At 39.5% G+C, this 19,257-nt stretch overlaps 1 protein-coding gene across 9 annotated transcripts in view; it reads left to right on the forward strand.

Moving 5' to 3' along the window:
* HMBOX1 (homeobox containing 1) overlaps positions 1–19,257 on the forward strand; it is a 206,254-nt gene that overhangs the window by 70,603 nt on the left and 116,394 nt on the right. For all 9 annotated transcript variants that reach the window (XM_059697592.1, XM_059697593.1, XM_059697591.1 and 6 more), the window contains exon 2: positions 11,341–11,420. In XM_059697592.1, the coding sequence (XP_059553575.1) occupies positions 11,398–11,420 (23 nt within the window). In that variant the 5' untranslated portion in view covers positions 11,341–11,397. The remainder of the gene's footprint in view (positions 1–11,340; positions 11,421–19,257) is intronic.

The following is a 19,257-nucleotide window of genomic DNA, read 5'->3' on the forward strand; positions in this document are numbered from 1 at the left end:
ATAGAGGCAGAGATGGTGGCTCAGCCTCTGACCTAAGAGTTAGTCTTTCCTAATGTTTCACAACATAGTTCAATAAAGTTTATCAGTAACCTGCTATTAATAGGGAAATGTGTATTTGTATTTTCAGGTTATATAATTATCTTAGAATGGAAAAAAAGTAAAGAACATATTGAGGATAACATAAAAAACCACTATATAGCTGAAAGTAGTCAAAACCTAGAATTCCTGTACTAGACTATCATAAGTAAATTCTGGAGAGCATGTGGCAGTCAGTCATGTAGCTCTTCTGATTGTGTTTATTGATAAAGCTTTAAGGTCATCTAGCAGTGAGGTATAGTCATCTAGAGCAGCGGTCGCCAACCTTTCAGACCTCACGGACCACCTGTTGGCGACTGCTGATCTAGAGACCCCTTTCCAGAAGCCATAAAGGAACTATGGTGGGATTGTGCGAGAGTGTGTGTGTGTGTGTGTGTGTGTGTGTGTGTCCCCAAAAACAAAGCTGGGTTTAGGGAAAGGGAGCCTGGGAAAGGAAAGCCTGGTTCAGTTACATCATAAATGTTTCACCACTGCTTCTTGAATTAATATGCCGAAGACTTTTACCTGCAAATTTAATACACACAAAAATGAATTGGTGGTGGAAGAAAGGAATAATTTTAGGTCCAGAGTAGGAGAACTAATAGTTCCCTGTGTCCTGCTCTGGTTAGGCACTCTGGAGGAGTCTTGTGTTGAATTTGGTGAGTCACTTTTTAAGAGAAGAAAGGATAATGGCAAATAAAACCATGTCAAACTAGAATCAAGACGGAATATTTTGCATGGAGACTTTTTGCAAAGATTATGCAGATATTAAAAGGCTGCCTTGTGGAAGGGAAAGAAGAAATTTAGTCTTTATTGATTTAACCAGATGAGTGGGTTGAAGTTACAAGAAACAGTTTTAGAATCATAAAAGGAAGAACGTTAGCAGTAAAACTCCATTAAAACTTCCCTGTTAGTGGAAATGTAGAGAAAGCGATATAAGTATCCATAGATCTTTAGAAATTTAACAAGTAGTATATGTAATAACTCTTTTGGAATAGAAATTGCCATGATATGTGACATGCGTACCTTTAATCATGAATCATAATGAGTAAAATAATGCAAACATCATTAGATATTTTTTAAAAAGCATCATCAGATATTTAGGAGTATATCTGTTGTTCAGTTTGTTGCATAGTACCTGTCACAATTAAACCTTTGCTCCAGAGAATGAAAATAAATAGTATACCTAATCTTATATTTTGAAGAAAGCTGAAGCCTAACACAAGTACTTCAACCATATCTCCAGTTCTAATAAGAAAAGGAAGTTTATTAGCTGATTCACCTGGGGCAAGTAGTATCTTGTCTTAATTACCTACCTCAGGGGATTGTGAGATTAAATGAGTCTGTATGTCTAAAGCATTTACCCAAGGAAGTATTCATTAAATAGTTTATTTACCATTTTAAACTTCCTAGAGGCATTATTTGAGAGATTAATATTTTAATCTGAGTTTTAAAATCCAAATATCAATGGTTCTGTTTTCTTCACATGTCACCAACCATTCTTTATCTTAAACTCTCCATGTCCTCTCAAATCACAGCTAATTGTGTAAGGCCTCATTTATCTGGCATTGTTTAAGGGAAATAAAAAAATGTTTGACATAAGTGAAAAGAACTTCTGGTTAACTTCCTGAAATGTAAACTTTTCTTTTAACCATTTAAAGTTTTGGTTTTTTTTTTTTGTTTTTTTTGTTTTTTTTTTTTTTTCATTTAAAGTTTTAAAAACAAATGTATCACATACTTTCCTGCCTTTTTGAAACAAAATTCCTGAACATTATTCTTTTTGATGTGTCACTGTTACATGTATGTACTGGGTGGGGCAAAAGTAGGTTTACAGTTGTTCCTATAGAAAATAAGTAATTAACAATAATAAAATAAATTAATTCTGTGTTTCACATACTCACAAGTGTAAGCCTACTGTTGCCCCACCCTGCATTTATAATTAAATAGTTGTTTTCATTTATTTTTTTCTTTTAAGGCAGTTATCATTTTTTTCTTGTGGTAAAGCCTTTTCCCCAACCCCTTTCTAAATTTTCATGTCTAATCTACTGTGGATTTGGAAACCAGCTATTACAGCTTTCTAATAGTTGTGTGCTTAGAATGACAAAATGTGTGGAATTTCCTTGGAAGTATCTAGGGGAGTAGGGAGGGGATTGGTTCATTATTCAGGCTGGATAATGGGTTCATACATGTTTATTACTCCGTTCTTTCTGCCCTTGTACATGTTTGCAAACTTTCATAAGAAAAGGTTTCTAAAAACCACATTAAACTTGTATGTTAGATATTTGCAGGTGTATGTACATTTATTTCTTATCTTTGTAAGGATTCACAGGAAGCTTAATAGTATTTATCTTTGGACAGAAGGACTCAGGGGTAAGGGGTAGGGATGTTCATTTTGTATTTGTTATGGTGGAGTTTTATGAATTTTTTATAACCTCCATGTATTATGTTTATTATATATTTGTGTGTGTTTTTCTAGTCCAGAAGAAGGTTCACTTCCTCATCTGTAAATTGGAAGTAGTAATAGTATCTAACACATGGGATCGTGAGGCTTGTGTACCTCTGTATTTTAACATTTTCTTGTTTTATTTTAAATACATATTTCAGATGGATAATACTGGGTTCTGTGTGAAGTGCTAAAAGAGAAATGAAAGGGCTCTGTAACAGCTGTTTCAAACTTGTGAGAATTCTTTTTGGCATCCAAATCTGGGCTTTAAGGGTCTTAAGGGTCTCACTAATTGGTGTTTGCATTGATGGTTTGCTTGCTGCCCATACTATAGCTAAGCTAACTCTTCACTCTTATGTTTTGTTTTCTTCCCAGAGCCTTACACTCCTTGTTTCTTAAGTCGTTATTCCTTGAGTTAAATATTCTGCCCTTTGTTTACCATTATTGAGTGAAACAGAAACATGCTCAACTGCACAATGTAAATTCAATTGTAAATCACCACTGACATACTGGATTCACAATTAAGCATTTCCTGAAGGTGGATGCCTCTTTGGGAGGCAATTTGATGATATCCGTCTATCGTAATTTACATGTATATACTCTTTGTCATAACAATTCCTTTGCTGGGAATTTATCCTAAAGTTATACTCACATGTGTGCAAAGTTGTATGAAGAAATTGTGGCTGGTGTCTGGGTGGAAGAGAAAAATAGAGTTCAGAGTGGGAGGCAGGCATCTTTTATTGTGTGTGTTTCGAAGTTCATCTTTTCTTTTACCTTATACATTTAACTACGTTTTATGTTAAAGAGAAAAACTAGGGTAAAAAGAGCCTTCTTACCACCTGTGGGTAACATAGCATCTACAGGTTTTACTCCCAGTGCATTTTCTGCGTTATATTTTTCTTCAGGGGTCAACAATGCTGATAGTAGGCTTCATCATTGTTCCAGCTGACTTTGTGTAGGATTTTGATAACCCTAAACTGATCATTCGATAATTGAATCCATTTCTGATAAGAACTTTTATAATTTCATTACATAAATGTACGCTCTTATCTATTTCAGAGATGCATTTATCCTTTCTTTTAAAAAACTCACATTTTAATTGATTTTTAGAGAGCGAGGAAAGGAGAGGTGGGAGAGGGGGAAGAGAAACATCAGTGTGAGAGTGAAACATCGGCTGCCTCCTGCATGCCCCTTACCAGGGATCAAACCCACAATCTGGGCATGTGCCCTCACCTGGAATTCAACCAGCAACCTTTTTGTGCCCAGGACGATGCCCAACCAACTGAGCCATACCAGCCAGGGTGCATTTATCCTTTTTAACCTGTATTTCTTATACATACCCATCCTTCACCTCAACTTCATTTCCTTTTACTCTCCATGCTCATATACTTAGATATATGTGTATTTATGTGTGGGTATGTACATATTTAGATATACAGGGTGTCCCAAAAATGTGTACACACTTTAACAGTTGATAGCTCAATTTTGAAAATGAAATGTATTTTAATGAACACTGCCTTTACAATTATTGAAAGTGTGCACATATTTTGGCAGGACACTCTATATGTTGACAGATTACTTTCCAAAAGGATGTCATAATTAACATTTAGATTAGTGAAATACAGCAGTACCCTCTTGAGATATTATCAATCTTTTAAATTTTTGCTAAAGTGATACAGTCAAATCTCAGTTCTCGAATATCTCCCATCTTGAAAGATTCGGTTCTCTACCAAGTTGTTCAGGGAAAAAAAAAGTCTCCATTAATTCTGCAGACAAACCTTTCTTGTTAATACATCAGCATGACAAAAGTCATCTTTAAGGCCACAGAGAGAATGGGCCAATATGACTTTACAGCTAAACTTTGTCTTGCTGACATCTTAGGAAATTGTGCTGTGAACATTTTTGTGGGTTTTTTGTTTGTTTGTCTTTGCTTTTGTCACTAGCTAAATGGATGATTAGCACAATTTTAAAACATAATGTGGCCATCAAGAGTGCTAATGTTGCTAAGGGTGTAAAAGAAACAATCATCACAGGCAATTGAAGAGGTAGAAAACTGTTGTTGAATTGGATAAGCAAAAAGCAGTTAACCAGTGACAGCATTTTGGAGGCAGTGATATGAAACAGTGCAGATGCTGCACACTGACTTCCTAAAAGATACCCCTGGAATGAGTGCTGAACATGATTCCTTTAAGGCTAGTAGGGGGTAGTTTGATAAATTTAAGTGTTTGTTTATAGATTAAACAGTACCTTAGACATGTATTATATATAAGAAAGGTTAAAATGGAATCATTTGGGGTCTCAATTTACACTATTTCTAATGGGAAAAAAATTATTTGGTGTTTGAACAAATTGCTTCTCGAATAGCCTTCCTGCACAAAATAAGTTTGAGAACACTGTATTTCATTGTTAGACTAATTGCTGATTCACTGATTTCAAGTAAGTCTGAGTGTTGTTGTTTTTATAAACTTGACAACTTGGATCTATCTGCTTTTTTCTCTACATGTCAGATTTTTTTTTTTTCTGATTTAATCACTTCATTGGTTTATAGTTTTTTCTATAATAGGAAATTTTAAATTCCTTATATCTATCTTTTAAAGTTCATGCTTCTTAAGAATGTTTGGAAGGCATATCATCTACTAAATTTTGTTATAGAATGTATCGCTGTTATTTTTTACATTTGTTTTAATTCCACCTGGAGGTTATATATACTCGAGGCCTGGTGCACAAAATTCATGCATGGAGGGGGAAGTTGTCCCTCAGCCTAGCCTGCACCCTCTCCAATCTTGGTCCCCCCAACTGCCTTCCCCTGCCGCCTGGTCGCCCCCAACTGCCCTCTCCTGCTGGCCTGATTGCCCACAACTGCCCTCCCCTGCCAGCCATCTTGTGTCCACAAGGGGGTGGCCATCCTTGACCACATGGAGGCGGCCATCTTGTGTGTTGGAGTGATGGTCAATTTGCATATTACCTCTCACAATCCAGGACTACGGGCTCCCAACCACTTCTGCCTGCCAGCCTGATCACCCCCTAACGACTCCCCTGCCAGCCTGATCCGATGCCTAACTGCTCCCCTACTGGCCTGATTGCCCCTAACTACCCTCCCCTGCTGGCCTGGTCACCCCTAACTGCCCTCCCCTGATGGCCTGGTCGCCCCTAACTGCCCTCCCCTGATGGCCTGGTCGCCCCTAACTGCTCTCTCCTGCTGGCCTGGTCCCCCCAACTGCCCTCCCCTGCTGGCCTGGTCGTTCCCAACTGCCCTCCCCTGCCGGCCTGGTTGCCCCCAACTGCCCTTCCCTGCAGGCTTGGTCCCCCCAACTGCCTTCCCCTGCCGCCTGGTCGCCCCCAACTGCCCTCTCCTGCTGGCCTGATTGCCCACAACTGCCCTCCCCTGCCAGCCATCTTGTGTCCACAAGGGGGTGGCCATCCTTGACCACATGGAGGCGGCCATCTTGTGTGTTGGAGTGATGGTCAATTTGCATATTACCTCTTTATTAGAGAGGATATATATACACACACATATACATCTTGCCTAATAATAGACAAACATCTAAATTGACCATCCCTCTGCTATCCTCACCAGCCAATCAGGAGAGTATGTAAATTAACCCAACAAAGATGGTGGTTAATTTGCATATGTAGGGGCAAAGCGAAGGAGCGAAGACTGAAGGCTCCATCTAGAGCCGCGAAGGCTGAAGGCTCCGGCCGGAGAGAAGGCCTGGGTCCCGGGTGCCGGAGGAAAACTGGTGCCGGGAGCCAGGGGAAGGGAAGGCCTATTGCACAAATCTCTTTGTGCAACGGGCCTCTAATACATACACACACACACACACACACACACACACACACATACTTACATACATAGACACTGTATAATAAAAATCTAATTTTTTTTGCAAGGTAAAACTAGTTTTGTGATGATTATTTAAGAAATATTATCCTTTTCTGCTGAATTAAAATTTAACCTTTGACTTGTACATTTTCTCATATGTGGTAGAATATACAGAGTAGGGCAAAAATAGGTTTACAGTTGTGAGTACACATAACACAGTTTATTCTTGTATTATTATTTGTTAATTATTGTATTATTTCCCATATGAACAACTGTAAACCTACTTTTGACCCACCCTGTATATTTATTTATTTTGTTCCACTCATCTGTGTGTCTGTTCCTATGCATGTGTCATATTGATTTTAATAATATTTCAGTATCTGGTCAATGAAGTCCACTTTTGGTTTTCTCCTTTTCATTTTTCTTGGTGGTTCTTGGACTTGCTCCTTTATAGCTTTAAGATCTTATATTGACATTTTAAAATCTGTTGGGGTTATTTCTCGATATAGTAATTCATACATATGGGGAAAAGTTAATACCATGAATGAAATATTTTTCTAGGTATTTCCTGATAAACTAGGGGAAATTTTTATTAATTTTAAGTGTATTATATCACACCTCAATTTATTGTTTTAATTTTAGTTTTCTTTTACTAGAATTGTTTGAGTTATCTATGTATCCCATCAAATCATTAGCAAAAGATGATTTTTTCTCTTTCATTCCAGTACTTGTGTGTACTATAGTCTTCAAGTCATTGTTGAATTATAAAGGACTTAGTGGGCTTCCTGCTCTAATTCCTAATTTTATTCTTTTGATTTATTAAATGAGTAATAACATTTATATGACTAAAATAATTTTGAAAGTTTCCTGTGAGCAGTCTTCTTCCTATCCCGCCCCTATCTGTCCATTTTGCACCCTGTTTTCAGCCTAACCACTCTTGTTGGATCCCTTCCATAGATCATAAAATTTCCATATAGAAGTAATCTACATGTACATTTCTCTCTCTCTCTCTCTCTCTCTCTCTCTCTCTCTATATATATATATATATATATATATATATATATATATATATATATATACATATATACACACACACACACATATGTGTGTGTGTGTGTATAACCTTAATTTTATTTGAAATAGTTTTAGTGTTTTTGCTCTCCAGTTGCTATTGTTCTTTTCCCCAAAAGATGTTTAATTTTTTTTCATAAGAGTCTTTATTGAAACTAGTGGCTTAATTTTACCAGATGCCTTTTTAGCATCTGATATTAATCATAAGATTTTTTTCCTACTTAATATGTTGGTATATTGGCTTAGGTTGAACCATTCTTCCATTTCAGCAATAAATTATAACAGTATAACTTTTTGGATATGTGGCTGGACTTTATTGTCTAATTTGATTTTTTTACTTAGAATTTCTACATTTAACTTTTAAGTGAAATTGTTTTATGGTATGTTTTGTGTACTACCTTTATTAGATTTGGTATTGAGTTATTCTGACTTCATAGAATGAATTGGAACATTTTTCTATGATTCAATACTATTTGAATTATGTTCTTGAAAGATTAAGAATCTACTGAGAACCCAGCTGGCCTTGATGTCTTTTTCTGTAGTAGATTTTTTTAAAAAAAATATATTTTATTGATTTTTCACAGAGAGGAAGGGAGAGAGATAGAGAGTCAGAAACATCGATGAGAGAGAAACATCGATCAGCCGCCTCCTGCACATCTCCCAGTGGGGATGTGCCCGCAACCCAGGTACATGCCCTTGACCGGAATCGAACCCGGGACCCCTCAGTCTGCAGGCCGACGCTCTATCCACTGAGCCAAACCGGTTTCGGCTGTAGTAGATTTTTAATTATCTTTAACTTATGGTATTTGGTTCTACTCTGTTTTATAAATGTCTCATAATCTCCTTTAACTGTTCTTTTTCTCTGGAATTTTTCTCTAATGATTCTCACCTCCCTTCACCTTGGTTTGGTGCAAGTCTTATTCTAATCTTCACATAACAGCTGAGATCTCATTCCGAGAAGTTTTCCCAGTTCTCTATAACGTAAATTAATTTCCAAATTGTTACTCTCATAAACTTTGTATTTTTAGTGTATTCATATTGTGCCTGTTACTAGTTGCCTGGTGCACGGATTTGTGCCCATTGAAGGAAAATCAAGGGCACATGGTCTGGGAGCCGCGCTGCATGCCTGGGGAGTTTCCATGTTCCTGTGAGCCACTGAGAAGTTGCGTGGGGAGTCTGTTCCCCTCCCCGCAGCTTCCTGAAAAAGTATTTCCAAATGTCCCTTCTATGGCCAAGGTTGCACCTTGCTGGCTAGGAGGTCCCTGGTGGATGCCTTGGGCCTTGCTGGATGCTTTCCACCGCTCAGAGCTGGATAAGAGACACTCTGAGGTGAACAACACAAAGTTGGGAATTTTGGGGGGTGGGGGTGCTCTGTTGCCCACGCCTCCACCCTTCAGATCCATCTCTCTGACTTTTACCTCAATTGTCAGTTGCCATCTTGTGGCCACTGTTATATTGCTGCTTTCCTCTGTAACTCAGGGGCAATAGGTAAGGGATGAGATTTGATCTCGATGCCTGAGGCAGAGTTCCAGGAGTCTGGCAGTGGCATCAGGCTTGTCCTGGTTACTCCGAGTGTCTGCACTTCAACTGTTCTCTGGAGATTGTAACTGCAGACTTATGGGGTACGAGGGATATAGCAGTGTGCTAAGTGGCAGATGGCCGGGGAGGAGCCCAAGCTGGGGCCAGGCACCACACCCGCTGTGCTTGCCACCACCACTGCAGCTGCACTCGCCAGCTGTGCACCCGGCTTCTGACTGAGCTGTGCTCCCACTGTGGGAGCACACTGACCACCAAGGGGCAGCTCCTGCATTGAGCATCTGTCCCCTGATGGTCAGTGTGTGTCATAGCAACTGGTCATTGGGTCGTAATGGTCACTTAGGCTTTTATATATATAGATTATAGGTGTGTGTGTGTAACTACTTTTTATTTTATCTTCCCCCGTCCTGTCTAATAAAGAGGGAATATGCTAATTGACCCTCACGCTGTTCCAAAGGTGGTGGCGCCCACAGCCAATAAGGAGGGAATATGCTAATTGACTGCCACACCCTCGAAGATGATGGCGCCCACAGCCAATAAGGAGGGAGTATGCTAATTGACTGCCATGCCCTCAAAGATGGTGGCGCCCACAGCCAATAAGGAGGGAATATGCTAATTGACTGTCACACCCTCAAAGATGGCAGCATCCAGTCCCCTCAGTCCCGTTGGGGCAGCAGGTGCATGGCAAGGCCGGGCCCGGCTGCTCTGCGAGCCTGCCTCTAGAGTCTCCCAGCCCCCTCAGCCCCCCAGCCACCCAGGGCCAGCCTGAGGTTCAGGCAAGCCTCAGATGGTGGCTGCCCAGCCGCTCAGGGCCACCCAAGGCTCAGGTAACCAGGGCCGGCCGAGGCTTGCGCTGCCGGCAGTGGCAGCAGCAGAGGTGTGATGGGGGTGTCGCTTTCCCCTGATCGCCGGGTCACCTCCCGCCCCTGAGGGCTCCTGGACTGTGAGAGGGGGCAAACCAGGCTGAATGACACCCCTCCCCCCTCCCCGCCCCATGCACGAATTTCGTGCACTGGGCCTCTAGTAGTTTAATAAGCTCCTACATTGCTGGGATCATATCTTACTGATGACCTTTTGCCAATGCCAGCCTACCTAGCTACTTCATTAGCAAGAGTGAAAACTGTATATTGACCAGTAATCAGTTTTGTGGCTTGGTGTTGCTGTTTTGTCTAGGAAATGCAATCAGCAACATTTTAAGTAGAGTTCTTTGTACTTTGTATCTGCTTTTTGAGGACAGGTATTTCTTAAGTCAGCAAGAAAATTAAGTACAACATCAACATTTTTAACTTTCATCTAATTTATAATCTTAATTTTGAGTTAATGGAAATATTTGTCTCTATAGATTGTGGTTTGAAACTGCTAGTAAGTTCAGGCAGTAATACATGATCTTTAGCTCCTAAACCATGAATAGTAGGTTTCATTTTGTGTTAACATCTATGTCTGAATTGAAAGGGATCAAAGTGTCTGAATGGAGAATAAAGTAGTAGAATGCTAATCAGAAAATGAAAGTACTAGACTCAGTCCTTCCATTATTAATGTACACTATATTCTGTAATCTAAATGCATTATAGGTATTCATTGTTTTTAAAATTGGTGGTAATAGCCCCTGCCACTCAATAGTTTGTCAAATATTTCATCACCACTATTTTGAGGATGTTTTAACTTTGTGTAGCTTGTTGAATTAGCTATCTGTTATCCCTGTTTGATTGATGAAGAAATTGAGACTTAGAGAAATAAAGTCACTCAACATTTGGCTAGCAGTAAAATAAGTAATATATTTGGAGACCCCAGAATCTACCACACAGTTAAGACCTTTAGCTGCAATCATGCTGTGGTATGATTTTGTTTAAAGGACTCTGCATAAATGCACTGATGTTATTATCAAAGAGTTACCTTGAATGTCACTATTATATATATATTAGGATGGTGTTTGATAACAGATGAAAAGGCGTTTGATGTTCATTACCTTTTCTAAAAAACATATTTTTATTGATTTCAAAGAGGAAGGGAGAGGGAGAGGCAGAAACACCAATGATGAGAGAGAATCATTGATTGGCTGACTCCAGCACACCCCACACTGGGGATCAAGCCCACAACTGGGCATATGTCCTGACTGGGAATCGAACTGTGACCTTCCGATTCATAGGTCAACACTTAACCACTGAGCTATGTGTGCCAGGCTCAATACTTTTTCCAAGTGAATAATTTTGAAGGCTATCACTGGTACTTTTCTATTTTTAAAATTTTGCTTTAAACCAATGTCTTTTTTCAAAATAATTTTAAAGACATGATTAACTGATGTTAAATGTTCATATCCTTGAGTTATATAATTAAATTTTTAATTCAATACTTTATTAACAAATAATTCTGGATTTTCTGTCTTTATTTACAGAATGGTAAATAACGCTGATCATCTCTAGAAAGGATATTGCTTCACCTCATGTAAAGTATGCTCAATTCCCTCCCAGTGGTGTAAGTATCTAGTCCTTCGCTTAATTTTTGTCTTCTCAATTATTTTTAATAAAGTTACAAACCTTATGATAATTATTTAAAAAAGATAGCAGACAGAAGAACCAAGATGGCGGCATAAGGTACAGACCTGTGCGTGCTGCCTCCCACAACAACATTGAGACTACCAACTATAAAACAAACAGTTTTCATTCAGAACCATGGGAAAGGTGGCCCAGTGGAAGCTCTACAACTGGAAGGAAAGAAAGAAGAGCATTGAGACTGAGTATGTTGTGCAGAGGCTCCAAGAATGGAGATACGGAGTCGCGCGCCAGGCGGACTGCAACTGGATGCGCGTTTTTTTTCAATTAGAAGGGGTTGCAGACTCTCGAGTCCACTGAGCTGGTTTGGGGCAGAATTCTGAGGCCCCAGACCCCTACTGGGAGAGGCAGGACGGCCTTGCAACGGGCTGGAGAGTGAGAGTGGCTGTCTCATGGAGCTGCTCGCTGGCACTCGGGGACGCGAGACGCTGAGTCACGGAGAGGCGAGGAGGCGTGGAGACGCCATTGCCCCTTGCTCCACCCTGGTGATTCCCGGGGACCCCGCCCTACTCAATTTACATCCCCACCCAAGCTGTGCTAGTGGCACAAAGAGAACCACCGGCACTTTTGCAGCCCAGCCCAGCAGAATGCAGATTTCAACTCCTCAAGAAGCAGAATCAGGTTCGGAGGAAGCCGGAGCCGGACCCGGCTGGGCCGGCGACCTGGAACCGCTATACCAGCAAACGCACAGGCAGGTCCACCAGATCCAGTCTCACATGGGACGCTGGGAGACAGCACTTGGTAGAAAACGAAATCCAAGCAAGCATACCAGATATTCAGCCACCAGGAACGCCGGGAGATTTTGTCCAACAAGGAGCCGCCCAACAAAGGACAGAATGCCAAACTTCGTGTTGCAGAGACGGCCCCCGTGAGGCTGAGACGGCCCCCGTGAGGCCGAGGTGGTCCCTGTGGGGCTGGGACGGCCCCTGAGAGGCTGGGATGGCCCCCGTCAGGGAGGTTGCGACGGCCCCGGTGAGGCTGCAATGGCCCTGGTGAGGTTGAAACGGCCCCAGTGGGGTTGAGACGGCTCCTGTGGGGTTGGGACGGCCCCTGTGGGGTTGAGACGGCCCCAGGGAGGCTGAGACAGCCCCAGTGAGGTCGAATCAGCACCGGTGAGGTTGAAATGGCCCCAGTGAGGTTGAATCAGCCCCGGACAGCCCCGGTGAGGTTGAAACGGCCTCAGTGAGGTTGAGACAGCCCCGGTGAGTTCGAAGTGGCCGCAGTAAGGCTGAGACGGCCCCTGTGAGGCTGAGACAGCCCCGGAGAGCTTGCGACGGCCCCGGTGAGGTTGAAACGGCCCCTGTGAGGCTGAGACGGCCCTTGTGAGTCTGGGACGGCCCTGGTGAGGTTGAATCGCCCCCGGTGAGGTTGAGACGGCACTGGTGAGGCTGGGACGGCCCCTGTGAGGCTGAGATGGCCCCTGGGAAGCTGAGAAAAATACCACATGAACTCACTCATTTATGGATAATAAGGACCATTATAGATTGATGAACAAAAATGGATACAGAGGCAGAGCAGCATTGAGCAGAATGTCATACTACCCTGGGAACCCTGGGGTGGGTTGGGGGGGGTAGGAGATCAACCGAAGGACTTATATGCATGCATATGAGAATAACTAATGGACACAAGACACTGGGGAGTGGGGGAAGCCGGGGGAATGTCAAGTGGGGGGGGGGGAGACATGTGTAATACTCTTTGTAATACTTCGAGAAATAAAAAGAAAATGATAGCAGACATTTGTAGATTGAAAGAATTTTTTTCATAATAATGTGGTAGTTTCTTTGGTGAATTTTCAAATCTAGCAACTTTCTCTTTTACAATTTCTGTTTTTAACTTTGAAGTCTGACATTAAGTTTTAATTGAACATAAAATTACTCTGCTTATTATTTTAATCTGCTTAACAGCCTAGAAACATGAAGTAGATATTTAGCCATTTGAAAGAGCTAGTGTTAGATGTTAGATTCCTTGTGACAAGCAGAATATTAGAAGCATGTTAACCTTAATACTGCCTTTTATGTGGAAACTCCTAGCACCTTAACCATTTTCCTTTACCTACTGGGGATAAGCATGTAGTTAAGCCTGTTAGCTGATGTGGTTGCTAGATTTTCTTTCGAGTCAGGCAAAAACTACTAGTACAAATTGAGATAGTGGTATTATGTTGAGAGGTTATTTTGTGCTAGGATATGAACTGTAACCACTAGTTCATATTAAATAGTCCTCTGAATGAAAGTATTCCGGGAATTTCAGATATTAGAGAAGATAAAGTATCTATTAGCTCATTAAGTGCATCTTCAGAGTCTCATACAGAGTGTCTTTAGCATAAGTATTTTCTAAAATTTGATGCAGTCTCTGGATTAAATTCCTTCCGTTTTGGTTGACAGTTCTATAATCCAGTAAGTAGACATTAAGATGGGTTTTCTTATTTAGGTTTTTCATTAAAATTTCCTATTCCTCTCATTGATGCTATCATATATGGAAAAATTTCTGGAATAGGTCTAGAAGATGTAAATTGCAACCTGAGTCTATGCTAACTAGTTGTGTCCTTGGGAAGTGGGAAGGCACTGCATGGCTTTACATAATTCCCCCCATGCCTACTCCTTTTTTTTTTTTTAACCATTTATTTTAAATGGCTATTCTTACAGCCATTAGAATGTAAGCATCATGAGGCCAGGATTTTTTGCCTGATATGTTCCTTGTTGTATCCTGTGCGTCTCATACAGGGTCTGACACATATCAAGCACTCAATAAATTTTAGCTGGATTAATGATTTTTGTCTAAATGATCTCCAGTTCTCTGATTCCACACTTAAATCTATATCTCCCCCCTCTATAAACTTGTGTGCTTGATGCTTAAAAAGAAATCTCAGTCTTAGTGGTGATTTAAAATATCTATTAAAGTGTGATTGACACATTGGAATATAATCCTGTTTTTCTCAACATCTTTTTATTATATTATTATCTACTGTCATAGCCTCTAGTCTTATACTTTTATCAGTTCTCCTATTGGTTTGAATTATGGAATCATTTTACCATACTGTCAAGCTCAGTCCCTAGTAAATCTTCATTTCTTCTTGGCATTTTCTTAAGACTATCACTCCTTTGATGCTTAGTATTTTTTTTTTAATATATTTTATTGATTTTTTACAGAGAGGAAGGAAGAGGGATAGAGAAGAGAGAAACATCGATGACAGAGAAACATCGATCAGCTGCCTCCTGCACACCTCCTACTGGGGATGTTCCCGCAACCAAGGTACATGCCCTTGACCAGAATCGAACCTGGGACCCTTGAGTCCGCAGGCCGACGCTCTATCCACTGAGCCAAACCGGTCAGGGCTGATGCTTAGTATTAATTGTGAAAGAGGATAATGTAAGAATGCTATAAGTACTAGGTGAACCAGTTAATAATGCGGATTTTTTTCAATAGATGGAGTTACACATATGTTGAAATATATGCGATTTGATATGTATGCTATTTTGTTGTATGGATAACAAGCATCAGAACTTCGTATGTCAAATTTTCTGAAGGTGTTAACATAATAGATATTTTTACGTTTAAAAATGTCTAATTTCGTGCCAAAAAGAGCATTTGCGGTAAGTTTTAATTCATTAGTTTATTTTGAAGAAAAGTGCTACTGAATACTTCGGGAAGCTTATGGTGAACATGCTCCATCTCAAGATACTTGTGAATGCGGGTTTAAACGTTTTAAAAGTGATGATTTCGATGTGAAAGACAAAAGAAAGTCCAGGTCAACCAAAAAAGTTTGAAGACCAGCAATTACAAGCATTATTGGATGAAGATGCGTGTCAAACTCAAAAATAACTTGCAGAAAGATTAAACATTGCTCAGCAAACAATTTCCGATCATTTATAAGCAATGGGAAAGATTTTAAAGGAAGAAAAATGGATGCCTCATCAACTGAATGAAAGACAAATGGATACCCGAAAAGTCATCAGTAAAATGTTGCTTCAATGGCACGAAAGAAAGTCTTTTTTTGCATCTAATTGTGACTGGCGATGAAAAATGGATTTAATTTTGAGAATCCTAAACGCACAAAATCATGGGCTGATCCAGGTCAACCATCAACATCAACTGCAAGGCCAAATCCGCTTTGGAAAGAAGACAGTGCTCTGTGTTTGGTGGGATCAGGAAGGTGTGGTATATTATGCGCTTCTAAAACTAGGTGAAACTGTTAACACTGGTCACCACCGACAATCAACAAACAATTTGAACCACGTTTTGATCGTGAAATGACCAGAATGTGCCAGAAGACATGGCAAAGTACTTTGCTTCATGATAGTGCACCATCACACTCTTCAAAACCAGTTAAAGATGCATTAAAAGATCTTGCCTGGGAAGTATTAACCCACCCGCTGTATTCATCAGACCTTGCTCCTTCAGATTACCACTTGTCCTGATCAATGGCACAAGCACTTTTTGAGCAGCACTTCAAAACATACGAAGAAGTGGAAAATTGGGTCTCTGAATGGTTTGCCTCAAAACAAGAGAAGTTCTATTGGGATGGTATCCACAAATTACCTGAAAGATGGGGGAAATGTGTAGCTAGCGATAGACATTACTTTGAATAAAGCATTTTTGATGTTTCTCTTGACATTATCATGTTTTCTTTGATTACAAAATCCGCATTATTAACTGTTACACCTAGTAAGAAGGGTTTGAGTACATCTTTAGTTGATGAATATTATGATTGACTCTAGAATGTGTTAAATTATCATGCAGTAAATACCATTTAATCAATACAAAGCTAACTTATGACTTAGACCATCTTTTGCCTAGTCATTCTGGATAAAATGATAAAGACAACAGAATCAAGCTGGAAAAAATGCTGTGTTATGCAATAAAGTATCATTAAGTGTTGATGAATTACAAGTAAGGAAGTAATGTCATTTTCTTATGCATATGCTTTCAAGATAAATTATTTGTGAGTACTTTCACCTTTTTTGCTCCACGTGTGTATAGAATTTAGTTTAAGAAAGTGTTCTGGACTTCATGCTATCTCCAAGAAGCATTTACATACATATTTAAGTAAGGATAAAATTTATTGTAAAATAGGTTTACTATTATGGTCTGATAGTATGGTCTTTTAGAACGAGCCACAATTCCTGAATTTGTTATTTTATGCTCTGTATTATTGCAGTGTTGAAATTCTTCTCTCACATTTTCAATTATTGTTGGCCTGAGTCTGCATTCAGATAAGTAATTTAAAGCAGAAAAATCTTCCTCATCCTGTGAATAGTCCTTGTGCTACATATGAAAATTAATTCTGTTCTTATATGTTATCTTTTTCTGTTATGAAAGAATTGCTGGTGTCATGGACTTAGATGACCTTTGTAGGTCATTTACTGCCGTAATTGCATGATTATGTGCTAAAAGTAAGTAAATTATGAGAATGAAAATTTGGAAATTACAGAATGTGTGCCTTTGTTTATAATAATGCATATTGGTATATTATTGTCAGTATCCAAGAAAGCTTCTGTTCTTGGCATTTTCTCAGTAAAATATTGTACCTCCAGTGTCATATGTATGATTTGATCCTGCCCGTTATGCCATTATCATTCTACTCGATAGTGATCACACATTCCATTCTAGCAATTGTAGATCTTTTTACTTTAAATGTAGCTTTTGGTATTGGGGATCTCTCTTGGTGCAAGGCACAGACATCTGATTTAAACAAGGTGAAGCATAAAAGGAAATTTATTCTCTTACATATTAATACAACAAGAAGAGCAGGAATGTAGCAAGGGCTTAGAAATTACTAGAACAAGGGACATGAACACTGCAAAGCTTTCTTCTTTACTCTGCATGTCTAGATTCTTCCACATAATGAGGAATGTACCAGATTAACATCTTCCTGAAACTGGATGTAGTTATAGTGACTGTCTGCTAATCTACCCTAAATATTTTGAAGAGAGCTAGGCTTGGCTTTCTGTGTGTCCACCCCACTGGTCAGGAAGTGGCAGTCCCAAGAACATGTGGTTGGAAACAATGAGGCATTCTAGGCAGACAAAATTAATGGGTCCTTTCTGTTACCTCCTTTTATGACTCTTGGAATAAAAGTGTGTCCCATCGCCAGTGAATCTGAAATGACATAAAATATTACATTGTTTCAGATACTGTGGAATCTTTAGTTCTAATACCAGCTTTAGGATGGATACTTTCTAGTTACAGATTAAATTCATATGCTTTATTTTACTTTCATGCTAATATAAAGTGCTGCTCTGTACAGAGAAATATGAAGAGTTATACATATTACTATCTGCTCTGACATAAATAAGATAGGAAAGTATTGTGGGGCTGTAAAAATAATTTTTCCTCACATCTTCTAAATTCTTCTAGCTGGGCTAATAATAAAATTAACAGAGACAGAATAACAGGACACAATGTTCAAAGTTTGTTAAATGTACATTCGGAGTGTCATAATGTGATCCAAAGAGGCATTCAGCAATTGAGGTTTATATGCCTGCCATTTTGGAGAAAGGAGAAAGGGGCATGGGTCTGAGATTTAGAAGGGAAATAGGCAATTCATAGGTAGCCAAGAGAGTGGAACACATGGCAGATTCCTGCCAGGCAACCCCAAAACAATGGGACTGAGGGGAGAATCCAGCAGAACAGGTTTTTGCATGTCTACCATATTTAATTCATATTATTGTAAGGTGAAAATTCTAAAGCAGTGGTTCTCAACCTTCTGGCCCTTTAATAACAGTTCCTCATGTTGTGACCCAACCATAAAATTATTTTTGTTGCTATTTCATCACTGTAATGTTGCTACTGTTATGAATCGTAATGTAAATATCTGATATGCAGGATGGTCTTAGGCGACCCCTGTGAAAGGGTCATTCGACCGCCAAAGGGGTCACGACCCACAAGTTAAGAACCGCTGTTCTAAAGTATGTGTGTAAAGATTCCCTTCTTGAAGCAGGACTTTCTATCTGACTTCCCTTAGGCAGGAAATGGGGAGGGTCAAAGGTTCTTTTAGTGTCTTTGTTTCTTTATAATCAGCTTAAAATCAATATCCCAAAAGGTACATTTTGGGGTGACAAAACTTTGGTCTCCTTCAATATTATGATTTTTCTGGGGCGGAGGGTGGTGTGTTTTTTTGGTCCATATAATAGTTCTCAAAGTCTCATAGTTAAAGTAAGGGCATGCCAGCTTATGAAGTATTTTAAAAGCATGATGGCTGAAGTCATTTTTAAGGGAAGAGAATAATGTATAGAAACCTCAGTTTACCAAATTAACAAATTATGAGGTATATTTGGATTACTAAAGGGATTTGGCAGCTACTTTTAAAAATAACTTCCTAGAATTAAGGATTAATAAACAGTATTCCCCCTTTATCCACAGAGAATATGTTCCAAAATTCCCAGTGGGTGCTGGAAACCACAGATAGTACTGAACACTACATATACTATGTTTTTTTCCTATACATACATACCTATGAAAAAGTTTAATTTATAAATTAGGCACAGTAATAGATTAACAACAGTAACAAACAATAAAATAGAACAATTGTAACAGTATAATAAAGTTATGTGAACGTAGTCTCTCTTAGCAGATTAGCACAAATTCCTTTTACCTTCTCAATTTCACTGATAGAATTTTTATTGTTATCCTCTTAGCAACCTCAGTTTACTAAGCTGAGAACTTTTCACCTTTTCACTTCAAGAAAGCACTTTACAGCTTCTTTTTGATATCTCCCAATTGTCAGCATCACTACTCTTGCACTTTGGGACCTATAGTAAGTA

The sequence above is a fragment of the Myotis daubentonii genome, chromosome 5 (genome assembly GCF_963259705.1).
Source record: "Myotis daubentonii chromosome 5, mMyoDau2.1, whole genome shotgun sequence".
In the NCBI taxonomy this organism is placed as follows: domain Eukaryota; kingdom Metazoa; phylum Chordata; class Mammalia; order Chiroptera; family Vespertilionidae; genus Myotis; species Myotis daubentonii.